Source organism: Lycorma delicatula, chromosome 8 (genome assembly GCF_047948215.1).
Source record: "Lycorma delicatula isolate Av1 chromosome 8, ASM4794821v1, whole genome shotgun sequence".
In the NCBI taxonomy this organism is placed as follows: Eukaryota; Metazoa; Arthropoda; class Insecta; order Hemiptera; family Fulgoridae; genus Lycorma; species Lycorma delicatula.
This window is the reverse complement of record NC_134462.1, coordinates 55,821,807-55,846,928: the sequence shown is the minus strand read 5'-3', so window position 1 is coordinate 55,846,928 and position 25,122 is coordinate 55,821,807. Positions and strand designations below refer to the sequence as shown.

Below are 25,122 nucleotides of genomic sequence, written 5' to 3'. Positions count from 1 at the left end.
CTTCTTTCAGCGATATTCTGGTAAAAATTTTAAACATTCAATAGAATAAAAATTTAAAAAAAATTATCAAAAGATTGATGAAATGTACTATTGAAGTGGAGAAATTCAGAAAAAAAAATTAATAACCTATCAAGAAGCACAATCATATTGGATTTCAGGTCAATATTTAAAATGTACAAAATATGAATAGGAAATTAATGAGTCTTGCATCAGATACTTCACAAAAATTCGGATCATAACACTGGCATGCAAAATTTTGTCCAGAGCAAGCAGAAGTGATTTCTATATCTATTTTTCCCCTTGATTTCAGAAATGTTAACAGAATTTTTCTATCACTTCAAATTCAGATTCAAGTTACACCCTGTTCAGGGTTATATATGTTATGGAAATTATGCAATTATGGTATTATGCATTTACTATACATAAATGAATAAAAAAAAATTGCATTAATTAAGCATTTAAAAATTATAAGTTTGTGATGAAAGAAGGTCTGTAAATTAGTTAACTGCTGGATAATGCAATTCTAAAATGAGTCAGAAGATGACTTTCTTACAGACATAATCATCATTGTTTGTCAAAATGATGTCGCAAGCAACATCTGCTTTGATTATAATGTCTGAGTTATTGGTTGGCCATAACCAGTCTGTGTTCAGTATTCACTCTGTTGACATCTGTACATCTTTCGTGTGTAATATAATATAGTTCAGTGTAAATTTTTTTCAGTTACGACATATTCTAAATTTACATTTCATCTTTAGAATTTAAGAGATGTAATGAATATTATTTGTACTGTTTGTAATTGTGTGATTTTGCAAAATGCCTAGAAATTGTATAAACCCTACAGCGTTTGGTACATTTGTGGTGAGGTAACAATTAAATTTCAGAAATGTAATTTTATTCCTCTCATCAAAAAATGTTATGAGCTTTATTTTGGCTGCAAAGTTGGTGACCAAGACAAACATTGGGCCCCATTTGTTATGCTATTTTTGTCAGACTCCTTACAAGGTGGTCAAAGGGTACTTGTCACATGAACTTTATTGTTCCAATTACACTGATAAACATAATTTTTGTTTCATATGATACATAATTTTAATCAGTTTTTTGAAGCTGAAAATGAATAAGAACTCAGAATCTTTCTATCACCTACCATTTTTTGACATTTTTTAAATTTTAATTTTTTTTATTTTTCAATGTATAGTTAGCATTTTAAGCTCCTGTATTTTGTTAGCTCATTTTTTATTGTATAACTTTGTTAACATAATTTGTAAGCTATAAATAAACAATACTAGACAATGAATTAAATCATATCATAATCACATATTATGACATCATACCCAATACTGAAGAATGAGCCTTCATGGATAAGATTAATCATATCTGTGTAGATCAAAACATGTAGCTGAAAACACAGCTGTGTTGTTTGTATTAAGCACTGGATTTAGGAATGAATGAATTTTGTTCAGTCTTATTGCTGTCTTAAGTTTGTTAACAGTGCAGTGTCATAATGTCTTTAAATTGAATGAATGATGTGGATGTCTTTTGTTATGTATAAGGTGAGTTTACCTTAAAATCAAACAGAAAAAACATTACACCTTTAATTAAAAAAGTGCATCATTTGTACTTTCAATGTAAAATTGGTGATCAGGATAGGACGAGGGCTCCCCATATAGTATGCAGTAATTGTTCTGTATATTTAAGAGGATGGCTGAAAGGTACATGGAAGGCTTTGCCATTTGGTGTACCTATGGTTTAGCATGAACCAAAGAATCATGTAACCGATTGTTACCTTTGTTTAAAACAAGTGTGTCTGGAATTTCTAAAAATTCTAAACATACTGTAACTTCATTACAATCTGCAATCAGTCCTGTACCTCACAGTGAAATTGTTCCAATTCCTGAGCAACCTGTGAAAATATGTTTCGAAAGCAGTAATGAAGAATCAGGCAGTACTGAAGAAGACAACAATGATTTTGATTTATCTTCCAATAAGCCACATCTTATATCACAATGTGAATGAAATGACTTGGTTAGGGATTTAAATTTATCAAAAAATCAAGCTGAACTGTTAGGATTAAGACTGCAAGGTTGGAATCTACTTCAAAAAAATACAAAAATTTTGGGCTTTCGAAGCTGACAAAAAGAATTTTTTCAGTACTTTATTGATGAAAATAATTTGGTTTATTGCACAACTATTGATGAGCTTATGTTGCACTTAGGACAAGTTCATAAACCTGACCACTGGCGTCTTTTCATAGATTCGTCCAAGAATAGTTTAAAAGTGATTCTACTACACAACGGTAACAAATATCCTTCGACACCAATTGTTTATGGTATTAAATTTGAAAGAGACATATGATGTGATGAAAGATGTTCTTGAAAAAATAAATTATAAAAAACATAGCTGGAACATATGTGGTGATTTGAAATTTATAGCTATTTTGTTAGGCATGCAGTTACGCTATACTAAGTACATGTGTTTTCTTTGTGAATAGGACAGCCGAGCTAGGGATAAACATTATGTTACCAAAGAGTAGAAGAAATGAGACAACTTAACTCCAAATGGGAATAATATTATTCATGAGCCTTTAGTTCAACCCAAAAAAATATTTTTACCCCCTCTCCATATCAAGCTAGGACTAATAAAAATTTTGTAAAAGCAATGAAGGATAGTCCTGGATTTTTGTACATCAGGGAGAAATTTCCAAATGTAAGTGAAGGAAAAATTAAAAAAGGAATATTTTTTGGTCCTCAAATAAGAGGATTGGTCAGATGATAGATGTATTTAACTCAATGTTAAATAATGCAGAAAGTGCAGCTTGGGCTTCATTTAAAGACGTTTGCAAAACTTTTCTTGGCACACAAAAATCCGACAATTACCATGATATTGTTAATCAACTTCTTAGTTCATGCAGAGTTATGGGATGTAATATGTCTCTGAAAATACATTTCCTACACTCACATCTGGATTTTTCCCTGGACAATCTCGGAGACGTAAGTGACAAATACAGTGAATGTTTCCACCAAGACATTTCGGTGATGGAAAACCGCTATAAAGGGAAATGGAATACTAACATGCTAGCCGATTACTGTTGGAATTAATTCAGGATGTGCCTGAGGCTATTTATAAAAGAAAAGCACCAGCGAAATCATTCTAACACAGGTATGGCCATGCACGATTTTAAATTTTACAGATTTTAACTATATTTTCTCTTAATTTTTTTTTAAACATAATTCATTTAAAACTAAGGGTGATATAAAAATTGTATCTACAGATCCATAATGTATGCAAAAAAGCAATTCAAGAATTGCTATCACACTTAGAGAAACATTAAAAAACCTTTTTGTCTATCAGTGTTATTTGGCAGGAACGAAAAGATCATACCATTGATTGTTACTTTTGTCTGACTAATACTGTGCATTAATACTGTGAGCATATTCAAAATCCAAGCAAACTATTTTATACCCTAATTTACTATTTGTCATGAGGCCTGTGGCTCAAAGTGAAGAACTGCTTGTGCCTAAACCACCAGAAAATATCATACTTAGTGAGTGATGATCCGCAACACAAAGATTTATGTTGTGGGAGAGGATAATGATGATGTAAGGGTGATCTAAACTATAAAGCTTTGTGTGTATTTGGTGAACCACAATTAGTAACACAAGGGAACCTCAATGACCTTGTCTGAGATCTGAATTTATCAACAAAAAAAAATGCAGAACTATTAAGCTCTTGATTAAAAGGTTGGAATCTCCTCCACCGTGAAACAAAAGTATGTTTTTTGGAAATAGGCATAATGGCTTCAAGAATTTCTTTGTATTTGCAATAATGTTTTGTCTGTAATGGAATCATTTGGTCATGATTACAAAACAGTGGTGTGTCGTTTGTTTATTGATTCATCTAAAGTTAGTCTGAAAGCTGTGCTTCTGCACATTGGGAATGAGTTTCCATCAGTGCCACTAGCTTACGCTACGGTTCTGAAAAAAACTTCTGTCAAGTAAAATAAAGTATAAAGAATTTCAATCTGTGGTGACTTGAAAGTAACTGCTCTGTTGCTAGGTCTTCAACCTGGTTTCACCAATTACTGTTGTTTTCTTTGTGAGTGAGTCAGTAGGGACCAAAAAAAATCATTACATACCAAAAGAGTGGCTAAACTGAACAGCATTAACTCCAGGAAAGAATAATGTTAATGCACCACTTGTTGATTCAATAAAGTTTATTCACCACCACTTTATATAAAGCTAGGGCTTATGAAAAACCTTTTGAAAACAATGTATCAAAGTGGGCTTGGATTCACTTATAAAATAAATTTTCGAAGATACATGAAGTAAATCTTAAAGAAGGAATCTTTTTAGGACCTAAAATTAGAGATTTATTTAAAGATGACTACTTTGACAGTATGTTAAAGGAGGTGGAGAAAGCTGTGTCTTTAAAGAGCATTTGCCAGAGCTTCTTAGGAAACCACAAATCCAAAAATTACAAAGAAATAGTGGATGATCTTTTAAAATCTTATAAAATCGTGGGATGCAACATGTCAATGAAGATTCATTTCTTGGACCTGCACTTGGATTTCTTCCCACCAAATCTAGCAGCAGTCAGTGATGAAAAAGGTGACTGGATCAATTTGGCTATTTCCGATAACGAAAAGCAGTACTGGAGCAAGTGGGATCTGAGCATACTAGCTGGCTATTGTGGGACCCTTAAGAGAGATGTTCACGACGCAAAATATCATAGAAAATCAAACATTACTACTTTTTAGGTAAGATTATATTATACTAAAAATGCATTTTAAATACATAATGTTGTAAAATTAAAATAGTTGTCTCTAAAAATCCTTACAAGATAGACTAATTCTGAAACTATATTTTAGTTCAGGGCGAAAAATGCTAATAGAGTCACCCATTTTCACTTATAGGACAAAAAAAAAAAATACATCAAATTTTGTGTAGCAGTGTAATCAGACAATAAACATCTCTTTATAGAAAAAACTTTTCAAAACACAGTTTGTCTTGATTGACTAGAGCACTAATGGAGAGAAATTGCAAACTTTTGCAGTTTTGAAACAATACGTTTTGGTGACATATAATGTCTCTTTCAGGAAACTAGTAAAATAAAATTGCTTATATTGAAAAAAAGAAGCCTGCTTTCAGCTTGTTACTAATGAGAAAATCGCAGTTATTTAACATTTGAGAAATTCAACATTTTTATAAATACTTTTAGAATTCATTTTTTAAAGAAAGTGTAAATTTAATTTAAGTACAAGTTAAGTACTTTTCAAGGCTTTTCCATACAGAAAAACCTATATAATATATATTTTGATTGTAATCCAAAAAAAATATTTAAATTCAAAAATATTGGGAAACAACTACCATGCACTTTAATGTCATAAATAAAAGCAAAAATAAAGTACAAAATTAGCGAGAGCATGCTACAACATGAGTATTAAAAAGGATTTTTTAAGCAATTCTACTTTCGCATAAAGTTGCCAATCATATGTTGAAATTTAAACAGATACTAATCAGAATCATTTTCTAAATAGTTCATTGTTCACAGAGTTATTCCACAGCAAACACACATTTAGCTCATTTTATTTATAAGACACTGTGTTTTCTATCTTCATTTATTATTGTTATAGCATTTATTATTTATAATAATTGATGAGTGACTATCATCTTTAATAATCTACTTCATGGTTTATAACTCTTTCAGTGTCAGGTAGTTACTTCCTTTTTATTAGTTTTACTATTTCTTTTTAAGTGTTTTTTGACTTGAAAAAAAAACTTTGTCATTAAAGACATTAATTATTCTAGATTACTTAATTTTTTTAGAATTAAAATACTTTAAACAAATGTAATAATATACATACTGAGGTATTAAAACATCCAGAAATGATAATGTGTTTCACAAGTCATTCAACCTTGATAAAAATCTACTCTTGACCAAAGATACATTATGTGAAATTATTTTTAAGCTGCCAGTTAATAGTGACATTTTTTAACATGGTATGTGTTTTTCACCAGATTTCATGTCAAGATTTTTTTAATGACTCAACACACTATATTAATAATCATTCTTGCATAACTGAAGAGCCAACAACCATCAAATATAAAATGAACCCTACAACAGTTAATATTCCAAAATGTATAAAAAAAAATGACTAGAAATAAAAAAAGGTTATAGGTAAAAAGCTTGTTTAGAAGTATTTAAGATTTTTTTTAATTCTTTAAGTATATTAAACTACGATAACATCTTCAGATAATTAACATCAACTGTTTTCATTAATTAAAATTTTCTCTATGGTTGAGTTACTTTAGAACAAAGTAGTTCAAATGAATTAATATTAAATTCTATTCTGATTAACTTCACAATGTGCCAAACACGTGTAGTATGTAGTAAAATTAAACGTAAAAGATTCAAAACTTTGGAATAACTTCTATTTCAAGGAAACCATATGAAATATGTTTTTTTCTTTATTTTCCTAAATTAGGAGAAAACTTTTATAATTAGTGACTTTAAAAACTGATTTTTCAGTAACACAAACCAATTGTTATTAATAATCATTCAGATGTCAGCACTTTTAATAAAACAAGTAGCAAATTTCTTATTGTGTAAGTTAGCATATAAATAAAATATATTTAAAATGAATTTTTCCAAAATTTACAACACAAATTAACTGAAAATAATTTTACAGTTTAAAATTAGGCTGATTAGAAAAAAAAATTGGATAACTTCATCAGGAAACGTTATGGATTTGTGAGGACATAACATTTATATAGCTGGGAGGTGAACATGCATTCAAATATTAATAATGAAATACTCTTCTAAGATGAATAAAAATGTTACATAACATTATTTTTAAAATAAAATTTGTTTTTGTAACTTGTTTGTATAAAAATAATAGAAAGACCATTCATTAACTAGGTATTTCTTTTTTTAAATTTCTTTCACTTTCCATAATATTTCCTGAGAATTGGATGGATAAAGAAGTTTTTCTAATGCTAAAACTTAATTCTCTTTCTGAAATTAAAAAATAATTTCTAAATATATTTTGTTCACAAAATTGGCATATTTTTATAAAGATTCCGCAAAATGATTTGTTTACTGTAAAAAGAAATAAGTCTATCACAGTTAAAGTTTTTAATAAGTCATTCTACATGGAAGTAATTACATTTATTTAAAATGTCTTCAAAACTATGCTATATCAATTTTTCCCTGTTTTTTAAAGTGTCCGTTTAGCGGCATTCTGTAGTTTGCTAAATCATTTCTTGTGATACTATTGAAAATTCTACCTTGATACTGACGTTAGGTTCATCAACTGAATTCATTCTCTTTTTGAAGATTTCAGTTGTGAGACAGTCCCAAAGAAAAAAATTCACACTGTAATACCATGCAGGCAATAAAATATCACCACGATGTGAAATGAGATGCTTACAAAGGAATTCTTTGAGGACATCTATAAAAAGCTCTTGCAGTGTGGGTGAGGGGATCATCTTGTACGAATTAAATCAGTTTGGCTACAATTGTGAAAAATCACTCATATTGCCAAATAGTAATCCCAAGGCACTGTGAACTTCATCGTTTGAAAAATCAATAGTATTGATTTTCAATGTTTTCCAAAGCTGTCTTACATGATGCTTTAATCTTTTGCACATTTGTAAAACCACCATTTTATAAGATAAATCTATGTGTAAAATAACACCTACACTTCAATCTATAACTTCCAATGGAAGGGAATTCTTTACAACAGAATGATGAGAATGTATTACAGCAATTTGATTCCTTCAATGTTGTTTCACACATTCTCATCCTATAAGCAATAAATTTATTTTTTTAACGCATAAGCACTATATGTAAAATTATTTATACAAAGAAATATTATATGCCTTTTGGTAAAAACTACATTTTGAACCAAGTTAAGAATCCATGAAATGAACATTGCCATTACAGTAATAAAATTTCAATAACAAAAACACAGAATTTATCAGACCATGCTATGTTAATAACTAAAATCCTATTAGCATTAACATAATAACAATACCATCAGATCAATTTGCTGGATCCTGCTTCTTATTATGAACAAAAAATATTTCAAAGTAAAAAGATGTATATAATAAAGATATATTTTTGAAATTTACATCTAAATTATAAGCTACTGATTAATAAAAATATTTTAGAAAACTCCTGTTTTGAGCTAAGACTGAATTTTATAAGTTATTCACTCTGAAAAGTTATTTTCATCTCTGCCAAGTTCACTATTTGTTTATAATGGCTTTTGATTATGCATCCTAAGCCAAAGAGGAAGTCCTGAAAGCACGAGGCATGAATAACCCCTTAAGGAAAATTATCCAAAGCATGTATCAAGGAGTTTTCACAAAACTGAAGAACTATGGCAGTCTGGAGTTGTTCATTAAAAGGGGATAATAGTAGTAACACAAAAATAATCCAAACATATTTTTTAAATATCAGTTAAATGGATGATCTAGTAGCTGTCTTAAAAATAACAACATGAATACATGGTTTTGGCTTATTTAAGAAGATTACAGGGTTTATTTCCTAAATTACAAAAAAAAAGTGAATAAATAAATGCCAGTTTTCCAGCAGGTACGTAAGACACTAGTTCAATAATGAGAAACTGATTTTCTAACAAAATAAAGAGTTTGAACTTTGAACTTTATAGTAGTTTGAACTTTGTTCAAACATAATGATTCTCTACTTCAAACAGAGATAACTGAAACTTTGAAGGCTAAGTTAATCTGACTTAAAGTCATGCTTTTAGCAACATCACCCTCTTCTGTACAGTTGGCTGTAAAATGAGGAGGTTCTACCGGCTTTAATTTCACACCATTCATAAAGGTGAAGATTTAACATGAAGATATGAAGAGATAACAACTAGCAAAGTACATAAGCTTTATGCTCAAATAAACAGGGCAAATTTCAATTTATAATGTAGGTAGCGTAAATGTTTTTACATCTGTACCAGCAAAAGCAGATCAATATTGCAAATAAATATGTTTTAAATTTACACTGACAATATCTATAAGATATATTTTAGTAATAGTACTAATATATTGAAAATAAAATACTTATAAACAAAACAGTTAAATATAGCAATAGAGAATACATAAAAAAACAATCACAATATAATGTTTCATCCAGACAATTAATTGATCTTACATTAAATATGAGCAATAAATAATAATTTTTTCTATATCTTACTAACAGAATAATATAACGCCTTTTAAATATTTAGTTATCTAAATCTAATGGCAGTTAGTAAAACTGAAATATGAAGAGATATAAACGATTAATTATTCAGTTCACTTTAAAGCAAGATTATGTTTTTTTAAACATTTTATAAAAAAATAAACGTTACAAAACATTTATAACATAGGAACTAGCTACGCACTGCTATAACTCTTCAAAGAAAGCTACACGTGATTTAGTAGAACCAGATTTAACTTTTCTTAGAGTTGAATATTTTGTTTCACCTAATCTAACTTGTTCATTATGTAATGCATCAAGTTCATTTTGTTTTTCACCAACTTTTAAAACTTCTATTTCAGATCTTAAATCACGTAGTTGATCTTGTAAATGTTTACTCTTTTTTAAATAATCTACACGCTCCTTTTCAATTTCTAATGATAACTGTTCCATATCGTTATCTGTGTGAATGAGATCATATGATGATAAATCATGTGATGCTAATGCTTGTTCAATATCTAACTGGGTTGATTGTAAATCAAGACCAGAAGCTGTAAAGAGGGCTGCTACACTACCATTATTATACGCTATTGCTGCATCTGTCGATGCAATTGCAGGATCAGGGTATAAGGTAGATAAACTTGAATTAATATAAGCATTACGTGACAAAAATTCTAACAATTTTTCTTTCGCTTGCTTTTCAGCAAGACGAGCTCTGTGTAATTCATCTTTCAAACGATTTGCTTCGGCTGCACACCTCTCAGACTCATCTACTAGTCTTGCGGTTAACTGTTCAGCCTCTCTAGTTTTTCTTTCTAAATGAACCTTTTCTTCTTCAGTTTTCATAGCTGATAATCTAATACGTGTAATCTCTTGCTCTGCCTCAGCAGCTTTCTGACTTAAGAGCATTGCTTCTTCTTCAGCAACTCTAGATTTTTCTGCTAATAAATCGGCTGTTTTTTCTGATCTTCTTAATGCTTCGTTCGCTAATCTAATTTCTTCCTGATACTGAAGAAGTCTTTGTTCCATTGCAGCCTTTTCTCTTTCAGCAGCTTCTCTTAATTGTTTTTCTCTTGCTAATTTATTACGTTCCATCTGACGTCTAAATTTTTCTTCTTTAGCTTGTGTTTTCATTTGTTGTACTTCCATAGAATCTGGTTTACGTCTCCGCATAAATAAATCATGATTGCCCATACACAGATCTAATATTAATTTGTTCATTCTAACTTTTGATGTAAAAAATACACAATTGGGCGCCGATTTATCGACAGGCTTAATTACAAATTTTTTATCATCAAAACTAACATGTCTTATTTCAGACCATGGAAATGTTGTTTTAGGGGTTAATTTATTTTCTTTTTCATACATATTCAAACCTAATGCGGTAACACCTAACCATAAATCAGTTCCTTTTTTATTACTAATAGGAAAATAATTTACACCATACATATCTAGATCTTGAGCAATTTTTAAATATTCCATTTCAGCTTCATCTCTTGACATTCCTCTGTGATCAGCATACCAAATTTTTATTCTATCTTCCCACATTTCAGGAGTCATCTGATACTGATCAATTACTCTTTGAGGAAGTAAATCTTCACTGGCTAACATACCTGGTTTATAGGTTGTTTCATCATAATCTCCATATTTCGCTTGCACCGCATAAGATGCAAGTAAAACTGAAGCTTCTGGAGGGCAATATATATCCATAGACAGTATCGCTTGTTTTACTTGTAAAAAGAAAAGATGTTGTGTTACTTCTTGAACTAATTCTTCTGCAACATCTTCAGGATAAAACTTGGCAAGAAACATAAAAGTAGTAGTAGGTTGCTGCGATATCGCTTGATCTTGTACTTTTTTATCTAATTTCAGCCAAGCAATAAAACCTTTTGAATCTTCATACTGTAATCCAAAATACCATGTTTCTCTAAGACCAATTGTACGACAAACCAAGTCAAAAAGATCTCTTCCGGTAGCACGCCATTCTAAATTAAATTCAAGTTCTGCATCCAATGTGCAAACTTTTACAGGAAATGATTTACCTATTTTCTTTCGCCCAAAAGGAGACATTCTATCTTTCATTATATAAAATCAATATATAAATATTCTATGACCACAATAAGATGTGCATGTAATGGAATGTCAATTGTGTTCATAAAGAAAAAACCGCACAGCAGCTATTTTCCAGCACCATTCGTTCGATTTAATCATTCTAATGTTATTTTTTCATATGAAAATTACTTCATAATTAATATTTTCTTTTTTATTTAATAACTTCACTTACTGATCGGTATACAGTTTACAGTGAGGAGAAAGTTTAACATGTCATTCAATCACCCAACCTGTAAAGTAAAAAACAAAAAAAGAAAATAAACGCACAAAATAAACTGTAACTTAAAATTATTTAATAATAAACTAAGTCAAATTTTGAGAATAATAGATAAAAAGAAACAAAACTATATTTAGTGGTTCATAAATGAGTATTAGCAGAATCAATCGGTAACCTTTAATTAATTTTTACATCAATGTTGGATTCAAAAATAGTTTAAAGATAAAAGGGTATATGATTGCATGTAAACAATTGAAATAATTATTAAATACTCAAACCTAAATTAGACTGAAATGAAAAACCTTTTCATTTTTTTTACATCTAGAGAGCTTGCCATTTTGACAGCTTCATGTTGTAGTAGTCTGTTTATCAACTAAAAGATTTCAACTTCATATTTCAGTCAGGCTTTACTTTTTCATGCATTACAAAATTCATGTCATAAAAAAAGTACAAAGAAGACTGTAATCAAGTGTCAACTAGTAACTGCTTTTGAGCAATTAATTAAAACAAAAAAATCTGTTTCATAAACAAAGCTAAGAAGTACTTACCAAATGGATATTTTATTATTCTTTGGGTTACTGGTTTAGAATATTAATATTATAGTTAAAATTCAATTATTAACACGGATAAAATATTTAATGTTAAATTGTAAATATGATACAATACATACTTTTTTCCTTAATTGTGAAGATTGATGGGACAGTTATCTCAAATTTTACTTTCAAATTAATATCATCAAATTAAGTAACAATCAGTATAATCTTTGTAAGTTCTATCACTAGCTGCTTAAATCCAGGGTGTATAATTTTAAAGGAATCAATATGAAAACTATGTTTTTAACATCAGCTCGGAATGAATTCACACATTAAAACACTAATTTAATGAATAATTAAAAAGGTGGGACACATCACATTACACCTGACAAGTAAATGCTTCTAAATTGTTGATCTGTTATTACATTCTCTTGAGTTGTTGCCCACAACTTAATGAGTTTTAAAACAATTAGTTAAGAGTAACGACCAGATTTTCAGAAAAGAAGCATGTATATTTTTAAAATATAAAAATAAAATTTATACGTAATTGAATTCCGATTTAACATGACGATATAATTTTATCACTTAAAATTAAAGAGGAAATATTTGAATGAGAAGTAGGGCAAGTTTTCAATTAAAATTAAAATGTTCAAACAATGATACGGATACTGTATTTATTAAACAAAGTTTGCCTTCTATTTAAAACAAGTGACCATTTACAAAAATGAGGAAAACATTCAAAGTTAAAAATAATAACCTGATTAACTTTTTAATTGGAAAGATATGCACAATGGTATTATTTTCTTCTCTATGTAGTTTTTACAAATTTTTGATATTTTTTTAACTTATATATAAAAATTCAGAAATTATATTGTAATGCAATGTCATTACTACTTTCTTTTACTAAAGTAAAAGTGGACTGCAAAGGACCATTTTAGTCAGTCCATTATCCAAGTATCTTGAAAGGAAAAAAAGGCTGTTTGGGCCTCAGAGTCCTCCCAGTACTTTTTCATATGTTCTAATTTCTGTGCCCGTTCTCGTGTTGAAATTTTCATGTTGTGAGTTTCTTTCTTGTGAGTGTGAAGCAAGTGTTTTTGTCTTTGATTTTTTTGTTTAGTTTTATCTTATCTTGGATGTCTTCTGGTGTAAGGCCAATTTCCTTCAGATCCTCTCTTATTTGTCTGATCCATCTACATGCTGAATTAGTGGTTTTCAAGTTGAGATTTTACTATACCAGCTATTTCAGAAGTCTCAAATCTTGGATCCTCATGATGTGCCCAAAGAATCCTAGTCTCCTCTTACACATGGTATCAGTAATGGGTTCTAACTCTTTTTGTTGCAGGTTCTTCCAATTCTTCTTTTGACTTTAAGAAGTTTGTCTTTTGTGTTTTGGTCTTTGATGTTTGTTCTGGTGGAAGGGTGTTTCTACTGCGTATGTAGCTTCTGATTTTATAACTATGTTGCAGTGTCTTATTATTTTTTTTTTTTTCATTGTAGATATACCAGGTTAATTTTTATGCTTTCGCAGTTTGTTTGTTTTTGTTAGGATTGAGATTTTTTTGTTTAGGTTGTATGTTATTATTTCTCCAAGGTATTTAAATTGGGTTAGTATTTTGACTTTATTACCGTTTATGTTTACTTCTTTTAATTGTGTTTGCTTCTGGGGGCTTCTATCTTTATGAATGATATTTTGAGGGCAATTTTATTTTCCAAGTTCTAATATCTGTGTTTTAGTTTCAATGATGCCATTTGTTAGCAGTGCCAAGTCATGGCAAAACCAAAGTAGTTTGTTTTGATTTTTTGGCTTATTTTTATTTTTGGGGGCATTTTTACAGTCATTCCCTTATTACCACTTCCAGAGAAGTTGAATAGTAGTGGTGAGAGTCCATCGCCTTGATGCAATCCTATTTTGATCTCAAATGGTTCCGAGAGTTCACCTCTGAATTTCACTTTCAACTTAGTGTTTGTGAGGGTCGGCTTTATCATGCTTTTAATTTGGGATGTAGTCCAAGGTATCTTAAGAGTTTTTAGTAGGGATTCTCTATGGATGGAATCATATGCTTTCTTGAAGTCTACAAATGTTATCACCATTGTCTCTGCTTCTTTTTCTGTTGTAATTCATTATTAGTTTGAGACTCATGATCTCCTCTGAACAGCTCCTCCAGGGTCTGAAACCTCCCTGCTATTTTCCTAGTTCTTTCTTGAATTGTAAACGGATCATATTGAGGATGATTCTTGAAAGATAGAAGGATGGTATACAATGTCATTATATACCATACACCTATGTGTTATGTAACATATGTCATTATACCATTTTATTTTGTATTAAATTTGTTACCTACTAATGAATAATTGAAGTTAATACATAGTTTAGCAAATACTATCCTAACAAATTTGTATTCTAAGAATTTAGTTGTTTATAAAAATGGATCATTTACTAACTGCTTAATATATTAATTTCTTTCTCTTTTTTTTTATTAATTGATTTCACTGAGATTTCTTCTTTAACACAACGCAATAAAAATATTAAAAAAATTGTATTAAAAACATCTCAGGAATGATTGGCCTGAGGAGTCTGCATAAGACTCCATCTCACTTGCATGTCATATATATCATACTCATATATGATATTGGGCTATGGGGGAGTTACTTATTGTTAATTGTTGAACAGATTGCAATGTACACATTAGGAAAAAAAAATTAAAAATGTAGTTAAAAATTAAAATGTATGTTTAGAATTTCAGTCACTGACATAGAATGAACCATTCTGCAACAAATAATACAACTATAACTTAATATTATAATCTGAATAATTTAAATGTTCTATTTCACTTATTCAATAATCATGCTCAAATTTTACTTGCTAATTTTACACTTATTTTCTTTTAATTATACTGATTGGATTTGATTTTAATTAAACTGATTATAAGAATGGAATAAGGAAAACTGAAATTATTCAAATTTTGATAATACTAAAATATTTTTTAATTGTAATACTAACAGTTCTACCTTTTGCCAAAAATTGTAATAGTGTAATAGTACCAGTGTAAAGTGTAATAGTTTTTATGTGATGAGTGAGATGATAAATATCAATCTCTGTATTTTAATTTTTAAATATGTTTTTAATATAATACTTTTTTAATTTAATAAAGCAGAGATCTCTGCAAAATAATTTATACAGAAAACAGAGAAACAAAATATATTAAATTATTGCAAATATATTACAGATTAAGTGAATGATAATACATTTTTATAATTAAAGGTGATTATTATTACTTTGTTGAGACTGTCCATCTGTGGATTGATCAATCCCTTCCTTTAGCATATCCATTTTTCTTAGGCTTCACTGCTTCTTCAGTACAAATGCAACACAAGCAATTGATTCTTCCATTGTCCTAATTCAACCTATGATGGGAGTTTTATTGTACCTAACAAAAAAAAGTTACTACTTTATTGGGGCTCGGTGGGAATGATGACTGTTGCGAGTCAGTGTGAGAATTTTGTTTTAATATCATAGGGTTACATAGAAATTTCAGACTAGTTAATGAGCATATAAGCTACATACCAAGCTTTCCATTCATCTTAAACTCTGAAAATATCAAACCCAATGTTGAAAATTTAACATAACGTATTTTGGAATAACTTCAAAAAGTCAACACAGTATCCAATAAACTAGTTCATATAGAATCAATGAATTCATAAAATTCACTATACCATCTGCAATACAGCTTTTAACCTAGATATGGAGCTGTTTACAGAGAAGTATTTGCACCAGATATTTTGAGCATCAATCAATATGAACAAAAATTCAATGGTTTATGTTTTAGATCACGTTTTATAAAAATTAATTGCAATAAAAGAATTTGTAATTTCTTTAATTTTCAAATATTTTATACTATTTTAATAGTAATTAGTGCAAGATTATCTTTTTGAAATTCTAAAATGTATAGATCTATAAAAATTATATTAAATTATTTTACATTCACATTTAATTATAATGACAGTCAAGGGTACAATTCTGGTATACATGAATGAATGTTTGTTACAGACATATATATATATATATATATATATATATATATATATATATATATATATATATATATATAAATGTTTGTATATAAAATAGGTACAACAAATCAGATTTTTGTTAAAGCAGGAAAAAAGTGTATAAATTTCAACCAAATATTTTAAGATAGATGATTATTGTACTAGTCAATTAATCATGCAGCAATAGCCCATTATTTTGATTTACCGATATCAAGTAAATTCAGTTGTGTTTATCCAGTACCTTGATATATTTTGAACTACTTATGAATAATCAAAATGATTTTAACAAATTTTTCAAAATATTTTTATCTTATTACAATATCAGTTAATTTAAAAAGGACAAAACTTTAAATCACTAAAAAAATTAATGGAAAAATCTCTAAGCTTATCTATTCTTTGCCTGAAGTGCTGCCTAGAAGCCTATTTATGCAGAATAAAAAACAGTTCACTAAAATTTCATCACATGGAGTTTAAATTAGTCAAAAATGTTACTTAAAACATCATTGTATACAAAAAAATTGTCACTTTTAAGATTTATTAGCATTAAAATTTAACTGTACAAAATCAATAGTGGTAATAAATACAACTATTCTTTAGCTCATTCTACACAAATTAAAGAAAGATTTGATGTTACTATCCTTTTTTAATTAAAGAACAGCAACCAGAAGAACTTGCTACAACATACATTGAATACAGCTTTATGCAAATATTAAAAACAGCAGTCATTATGTATAAAGCAATTTCAATCTTTACGGCAATCATGGATATACATCTAAAATGAACCATGAAAAGCTTGGCTTCATGGAAAGGAGGGAAATATAATACAATAAATCAATTAGTACTCTATGTTGAAGAAAAAAAATCACTACTTTAAGCATGCAGAAAAATAAGTACCTAATGTTAAATTAACACAAATAAAAAATAAAGTTTATATAGCAAGCAAGTTAAAAAAAACTTAAATATTACACTGGAGAGTAGTAACTACTAACATTAATAATTTAATTACTAATCAGTATTATAACAATTATCAATACTACTTATTACTAAAAAAACAAAAACAAAAATTCATTAGAATATAGTAATATAAAAACAAAACACAAAGCCAGATAAAAACCTTTACTGTATAAAAAATAAAATGTTGTCTATCTATAAACTCATTAAGGAATGTTTCACTTACACACACACACAACACACACACACACACACACACACACACACCATTAATCATCTACTAGTAAGATGGTTATCACTGACTTCCCCATGTGGAAGATTGATAGTTCAAGGCTTGGCTGAACCAGTTTTAATTTAATGTTACAGCACCTAAATACTGTTTCTGACCACCTTTCTATTGATAGTCAAATCTCTACAATCTGGATTAGAAATTCATTGATGTAACAAACTGCAGAACATGATTTAAAGTTTAAAAGACTGAAATAGATATTTGGAATCTTTTAGAATGTATAAAATAATAAAAAGAATATATTATATAAATAATAATATTTTAATAATGCCTACAGGTTTGAATTATATCTTTTTACGATATTTTTCTTGACTACAGTTATAAGAAAAAAAAGTTTTAACTCCCTTTTGTCTAAAATATTTATCAAAATTTCAAAACTTCATGAAGTAGTTACATGACAAAGTCGTATTATACATATGAGTGAATGTCAATGTTACATACGTTCTTTCTGTTAAATGTGAAGTTGTGAATTTGTAAACTGTCACAATACATTTATTGATTTAAAACTTCAGATCGCTTTTAATTAACCATTTCAAAACGAGTTTGTGGTCGCTGGACATGAACTACAGTGATATGAAACATGTTGAATAATATTACTATGGTTTTGGTTTAAAATTTGGCTATATTTTATAAGAAATATTTGATTAAGCAAATATTTCTCACAAAATAAGAAATATGATGTGTATTTCTTACCGAGGGAAAACATTGATTTGTTTACCTATATTATATGACTAGTATTTAAATAACAACAGACAAATATAAGATCTGTACTGGAAACGAAAAAATAAACAGAAATGATTAAACAATTGAAAAACCATTTATCAGTCTATACATAATTTGGAAAAGTGTCAGGCACAAATGAAAATACACAGTTTACAATATTCCAGAACCTCTCTTCTGTATTATGAATACATCCCCAGCATTTTTCTGCAGTTTAATCATTGAATAAAATACATTCCCTCATGACAGAAAGAGACATCAATTTGTTGCTTTGTGCAATCTATTCCAGTATTATTATTAGTGTGAGACACGCGTAGAATAACATGTATATTTTTGTAAGCATGGCATGGTGATATGGAATATCTGGCTTAGAAGACAATGGAAAACCACTTCATTTCCCTTATTGTCTTGAGAATGATGCCATTTTCAGGAGTGATTCACTTGTTACACCTATTTTCAGATCACCTATTGGAGTTTTGACACTAACAGAGACACTTTAGGGCTATTACAATATAAATGGCTTTTCCAACTGTAATGGTACGTAATATAAAAAAATATTATATCAACAGTATTGCATCACTACATCTTTGTTTTCAGGTCGTTAAGTTCAAAAATATTAAGATTGTTAGTCATAAAAATCTTTAGTTTTAAGTGTTAGCATCAATTTTGCTTTCAAAAGCATCTAACGTAGTGTCATAATTTAAAAAAATCTATTTCATTAAATTCTGTTCTGCTGCTAAAATTATTCATCAAATTTCACATTATTTTACCTTCCAGGAATGCTAATTCTTGATATTATTTTGATCAATCAAGTCGAAAAAAAATGCTTACTGTTTAATCCAGAACTAATTACACTAATGTTCATAGATGAAAGATAGAATTATTTATCATCAATTTAGTATTTCAAGTATTTAAAAAGTGTACATAAATTAATCATGAGTATAACAGTACTGTTAATTACAATAGAATATAAACTTCAAAAAGTATTTTTAAGCTATTTGTAAAAAATCTCTCATCACATTTTTTAATAAAATAAAAAATAAAAAGAAAGGGACTGTAATAAAAATGGCAATTCATTTTTTTTGGGATTTTTAATTTTAAAGAACATGTAGGCATAATTGTAGAATTCATTTGTACTATGATTGTTCCAAAATAAATGTTTAAAATATATTAAGGACATGTTTAAATAATAAAATTATAAAAATATTACGTTCTTATATAAAGATATTGTGACTAGATACTGTGAATGGTTGAGAATTGAAAAATTATACATTATAAATTTCTCAACTATATACAAATCAAAAAAAAATTACAATGAAATTGTAAACCCTATGGTATTAGTAACAAAAATAGAAGTAACATTGCATTTATTATTTTGTAAGTGTAACCCCCGATTTTTATCGTTAAATTCGATTTCACCACTCTAATTTATTTCTCTTTTTTTTATTCCTTTCTAATAAAACTAGTATAATCTCTTGTAAACGAACACTTCTATTTTTTTTTTTTTTTACAGAAATGGTGGGAATTAAAAAAATTGTTTCATCGTCAGTACTTTCATTTACATAACAGCATTTACTGCTATCAAGTACTGCTATCTAGCGGCGCGATTGGTAAAGGTACTTTAAAAAAATGAATAAAATGACATATTTGAGTCCCGCGGTTCATCAAATAGAAAAAAAAAAACATTGTCTAACAAAATTTCAGGTATTTTTTGAAAGTATTCTTTATTACTAATCTAATTGAACTGAAATAAAATGTTTTAACGCTTATTTCCCCCCTCCCATTTTCATTTCACTGTTAGGTTAGGTCATTTTTAGAACTGTAAACGTAGTTCGTTGACTTCGTCGCTTCTTACCGACGAAGTTTTAACGAACTCCGTAATGTAGGAAAACTATCAAAAATAGAAGAATTTTCTTAAGATAGTAAATCATACAGGATAGGCAATGTCAGTGAAAGGAGAAAGGCAAGTAGACAAAGGAAGGTTTTATTTCATGCGGGAAATGTAGCCTTTACGTCAACCGATAATAAGTAATAGATAAAAGGACTCTTAAATGTTTTTATTTTTTTATAGAATAAAGCGCTTATAGTAGTGAATAATGGATAAGAAAAAATGAATAAATAAAGACGTTTGAAGTGCGGTGTTATAAAAGGATGCTGAAAATTAGGTGGGCCAATAAAATTCTAAATGAAAAATTTTAAGAGGAAGAGGAAAGGAGAAAATTTACGGCAAAATCTTGTAGAGGGACGAACGAAGATCGGAGGATCATATATTAACGAAATTCTGGTTCGGTTAATTCGATTATAGAAAGACATTTAGAAGACAAAAACTATAGAGGATGGTAATGGTTGTAATACAATACAAAAAACATAAATTGAGAATATAGAATGTTTGGATACATCGAAGTTAAAAGAATATCACAAAATAGAAAGTTATGTGATACAGCATCAAACCGGTAGACTGATTTATAGGGAAAAAGAAATATACTATTCGACAAAATTATTATTAATCATTTATTTAAATGATAAGTAACAATTCGACTACTCGATTAAAGTTAACCTTTCTTTTCATTTATGATGACCGGCTAAACACCTGCCGCTGAAGTTTGAGCATATTTTGAGTTGCCTTATTTAATTCTATAATAAAATAAAGCAGACTTACTTGGACTTTTTTATTTATTGATTCCAATCTGAATACTCCATTTATAAAACAAACTGCTGAATAGTTTAGCATTTAATTAAGTAATCTGTACGTTAATGCGAGGTTATGGGAAGTAGATTATTTTTAGATTATATTTTCTAGATGGAGTAGAATAATTTTAGATTATTCGTGATGTTTTCTTTAATGTATGTTTGTCCTTTATTATATGAAGTCATTTTTATATATATTTTAATTAAAAGCATGGCAGTAATGATTTGAAAATAGTGAAAATTGTTATTTCAAGTTCTAAATGGACTTAAGATATCTCAAATCAAAGAAAAACTAATAGTAAAAACGAAAGAAAACAATTTTTACTTCCTTGTACGAAGTAAAGGATGTATTGTGATCGCAAAAAAGTTTGGTTTTCAAATTTCATCGCAAATACAAATTTTGACCATCACTGAATCGATTTGGACTGTTTCGGCGTGACGTCTGTATGTACGTACGTATCTTGCATAACTCAAAAATGATTAGCCGTAATATGTTGAAATTTTGGATTTAGTACTATGTAACATCTTGTTGTGCACCTCACCTTTTGATTTAAATCAGCTTAACCAAAACTATCCAAAAACAGCCCAAAATCCAAAATCCAAATTCTTTTGGATTTTTTACTTTTTCTTAACTGCAGTAATAAGCCCTTATTGAGCGCTTTTGAACAATATATCGTTATGTGGTACTTATTTTCACTGTTTCCAGAGTTATAGCCAATTGAAATTTTAATTAATGAAATATTTGCATCTTAGAAGGGAAAGGAAGGTACATCGGTTCAAATCCGACTTCATCTCCTTTTTTTTTTAATTTAATGATATTGATTTATTAATAATTATTAACCTGTGATTGTAAAAAAATTACAATAAATTATTCAATAATAATAACAATAAAAAAAGAACAATACTAAACATAAAAGAAAACAACAAAAAATTAATAATTCATCCATTATTGTTACCAGCTAAAACTAATAAACCCTTAATTACAAGTTAGTAAGAAACTAACTTACTATACTAAAGTATAACTTACTATTGTTCTGAACAATAATTATTCCAGTGTAGTTTGCACTTCTATATAAATGTATGAGGGCTGACCAGAAAGAAAAGACTGTTTGAGGAGCACAGTACTTATGCAAATGACCTACCATCAATGAAGTGTAGTCAGATGGTGTCCATTACATTGGCTTTGTCTGAACTAAATGGTTACACAAATGTATTATTATACTTTTGCTACATTTTTGTTCATGTCAATCGGTGATAAGAATAATTTTAAAATATAAACTTTTCTAATGACAAACCAAATCAAATTATAGGTGAACATTTTTAATAACAGACTTCAAAATGTATTCATTCATCTTGCAACCATCTTTAGTGACTGATCCTGCTGTTCTCACCCTGGTATCAGCTTATGTACTGTCAATAGATTAATAAGGTAGATGTATGTTTAAAATGTAGCAAAAGATGTGTGTTGGATTTTAATAACATTTGTTCATTTAATAAACTGTTGTAATCTTTATATATTTATCTTTATATTGTTCAAGTGTGTTAAAATGTAATTTTTTTTGTTTATGTGTAGCATATCAAGCTTACTGTCAATGTTGGTGGATCTTTTCAATGAGAAAGTTGGTAAAAGTTAGATGAATATTACTGTAGATGGCTTTCAAGTGTATTATTTATCAAAGTTAGGAAACCCAGCTGATATACAAGACGGGTATGAATTGACTGGTTTATTCTTGCTCCTGACAATAGCCTGTTATAGTGCACTCTAGTTACTTTCTCTAGGTTTTTGTTTATGTACATTAACATGATGTATGTTTTACTTTATCTTTTTATTTATTTCATATAGGAATTTTCAATGAGTGTGCTGTTATATCCATTAGTGTGTTATATATTTAAAGAACTGAATTTTTTATGTAGTCTTTCAGGCGGCACAGCTATAAATATGTGGATCATATTTCTAAAAGAAACATTTTATATGAGGGTAAGAGGTTCAAGGTGAGAATGAGAATTCTGTCATCATTAGTTACTGATATATAATGAAAATGTGTTTTTGGTTTGTATTTAACCGTAACCGATTGCATTCACCACCAGTCGTCATTGACAATGGTTCTGAACAAAACTGAAACCATTTTGAAGAAAGTTACTAAAATTGTTTATTATAAAAGTTGGTTTGGTTTATTGTTACAGGGATTATTGTCTAAGTTATGTTATTGATGTTTTCTTGTTTTAATGTGTGAAAAAAAAAAGTTGAATTTGTAGTGTGATCTAAATTTTAACTGACAGGAAGTAAAGTAAACCCTGTAGAAACTTTTAGATAAATAACGGAACCATAATTATAGATGAAACAAATCTGATTCAATGAAGAAAAATTAAAAATGTTTTTGGCAGAGTGATCAGATTAACCCTCTCTTGTAACTGAAGAATTAAAAGCAAAACATAAGCAATAAAATGTGTAATAATGGATAACAGATTACACTTCATTTCTTCTACTTCAACATCTGGTCCACATGAAAAATATGTGCCAGATATGTTCTTCAATTACTGTTTGATGAAGGTGAGGAAACGTGAATAGATGTGGCCTTAGATTGTTTGATTAATGTTAAGTGAAAAATTTCTTAATTATGATACTATCAGGTATGAAATATTAATGTCATAAAACTACTAAGCATTAATAAAAATTAAGTAATTGGTTGCATTTAGGAACTCCTTTAAAACCATAGGAAGTCAAGCAAACTCTGCCCAAATGGTTGGTGATGATAACCATTCTCTGCAATTGGAGTAGCTTCTCTTTTTCTCTATTATTAAGTGCTTAATGCTCATTGTTCAGGCTTAATATTAATTACTTACTGAATTGTTAGCAATGTAAAACAAATGACACAAACTATGTCAAGCACCACTATTCGGTTCCATAATGACAATTGTCCGCAGTTGGTTGTAACAATTCAAAAACTGTTTAAAACATGTAGGAAGTCAAGTTCTGACATTAAGTGATGATATTCATCTGTTTCCAAAACTAAAAGAATTTCTAGGTTGCAATCTATTTCGGAAGTGATAAGACAGTCAAAAAAAAGCTGTACTAAGTTGCCGAAAAAACTATTACGTATAATATTGTTATAAAATAATTGGTGTGGTGAGATGATATGTGATTATTTGAATTTAAATCTTGAGCTATGTATTAAAAAAAAAGATTTTATTACAACATATAGTTATTTTTAAATAAATACTTGTTTTAAATTTTTTTATGATTAAAGTTTTTTACTTTCTAGTTGACCTTCGAACAATATTTTAAGATTTGAAAAATATTTCAACACATCCTAGTACAAATTTGTAATATATTAAAAAATACCTTCAGGTGTAGGTTTTAGATCGTCTAATAAATATATTTTCATTTTTATAACATACTGTGTACATTGTGTATTAAATTACATAATTACATAAATCAGAAAATATTCTGATTTGATTGGTCTAATACACTTTTTAATTACATTCTCATGACAATCTTTTAACATATATCTGCTAAATCCAGAAATTTTCCGGATGTAATGATCGTATGTATGTGTGTGCTCAATGTTGGCCATTAAATCACCTTATACCTCCAGAACTACTGGGCCGATTTTGGCCAAACATGGAGATACTTCTACATATGAGGCACTGATGACATTAAATTTTCAACAAGGTCTATGGAGTGAGACTGTAGAGCAATCTCACCTTCAGTATCTCGAGATTTCGCCTAATTAAGGTCATATTATTGTTAAGCACTTTTGTTAACAATTAAATAATTAACAATATTTGAAAAAAAATTTCCGAAATCGCACCCCACTCCAAAAAATGCTGTTGTAGTCGTCTGCTGAGTTGTGACATCACTGGTGAGCGTAGAATTAAATATAGAATAAATACTTAGTATAAAGGTCGGTCTGGCTGGGTTTCGGACTCGATCGACCGACTGACTCGGTACCTAGCATGTTAAGTCTCGCGGTGACACCAGTCTGCCGACCGTACAGACGAAATTTGTTTTACGCAAGTTGTGAAATTATATTAATTTCGATAGTGCCGACCGTTGCACCGTCACACTCGCGCGAATTAAATACCGTTTGCGCGCGCGCGCTTTAGTTGGAATCATTGAATTACATAAAAGAAAAAATATTATACTTAAATAAAACAGTAAATATTTTTAATTAAGTTGTGTGTGAACGTGTGTACACTCAGTAGGTTTGACAAGTTCCCGAACTAAATTTCTGTAGTCGATACAAGTAGCGCCATCTCTCGGACAACCAAAGGAACTATGTAGTACGATGTCTGACAAGTGCGTGTATAAAATTTCATCGCGTTTCTCCACTCAAGTTTCGAGTTATATTCAAGTTTCGCGT

The 25,122-nt window shown here is 29.0% G+C and overlaps 1 protein-coding gene across 1 annotated transcript in view; it reads right to left on the bottom strand.

Annotated features, from left to right (window-relative positions):
* Positions 1–9,405: 9,405 nt before the first annotated feature.
* Mer (ezrin/radixin/moesin family protein merlin) overlaps positions 9,406–25,122 on the bottom strand; it is a 29,819-nt gene continuing 14,102 nt past the window's right edge. Inside the window, exon 2 of the mRNA XM_075372901.1 lies at positions 9,406–11,540. Within this exon, the coding sequence (XP_075229016.1) occupies positions 9,406–11,280 (1,875 nt within the window). The 5' untranslated portion in view covers positions 11,281–11,540. The remainder of the gene's footprint in view (positions 11,541–25,122) is intronic.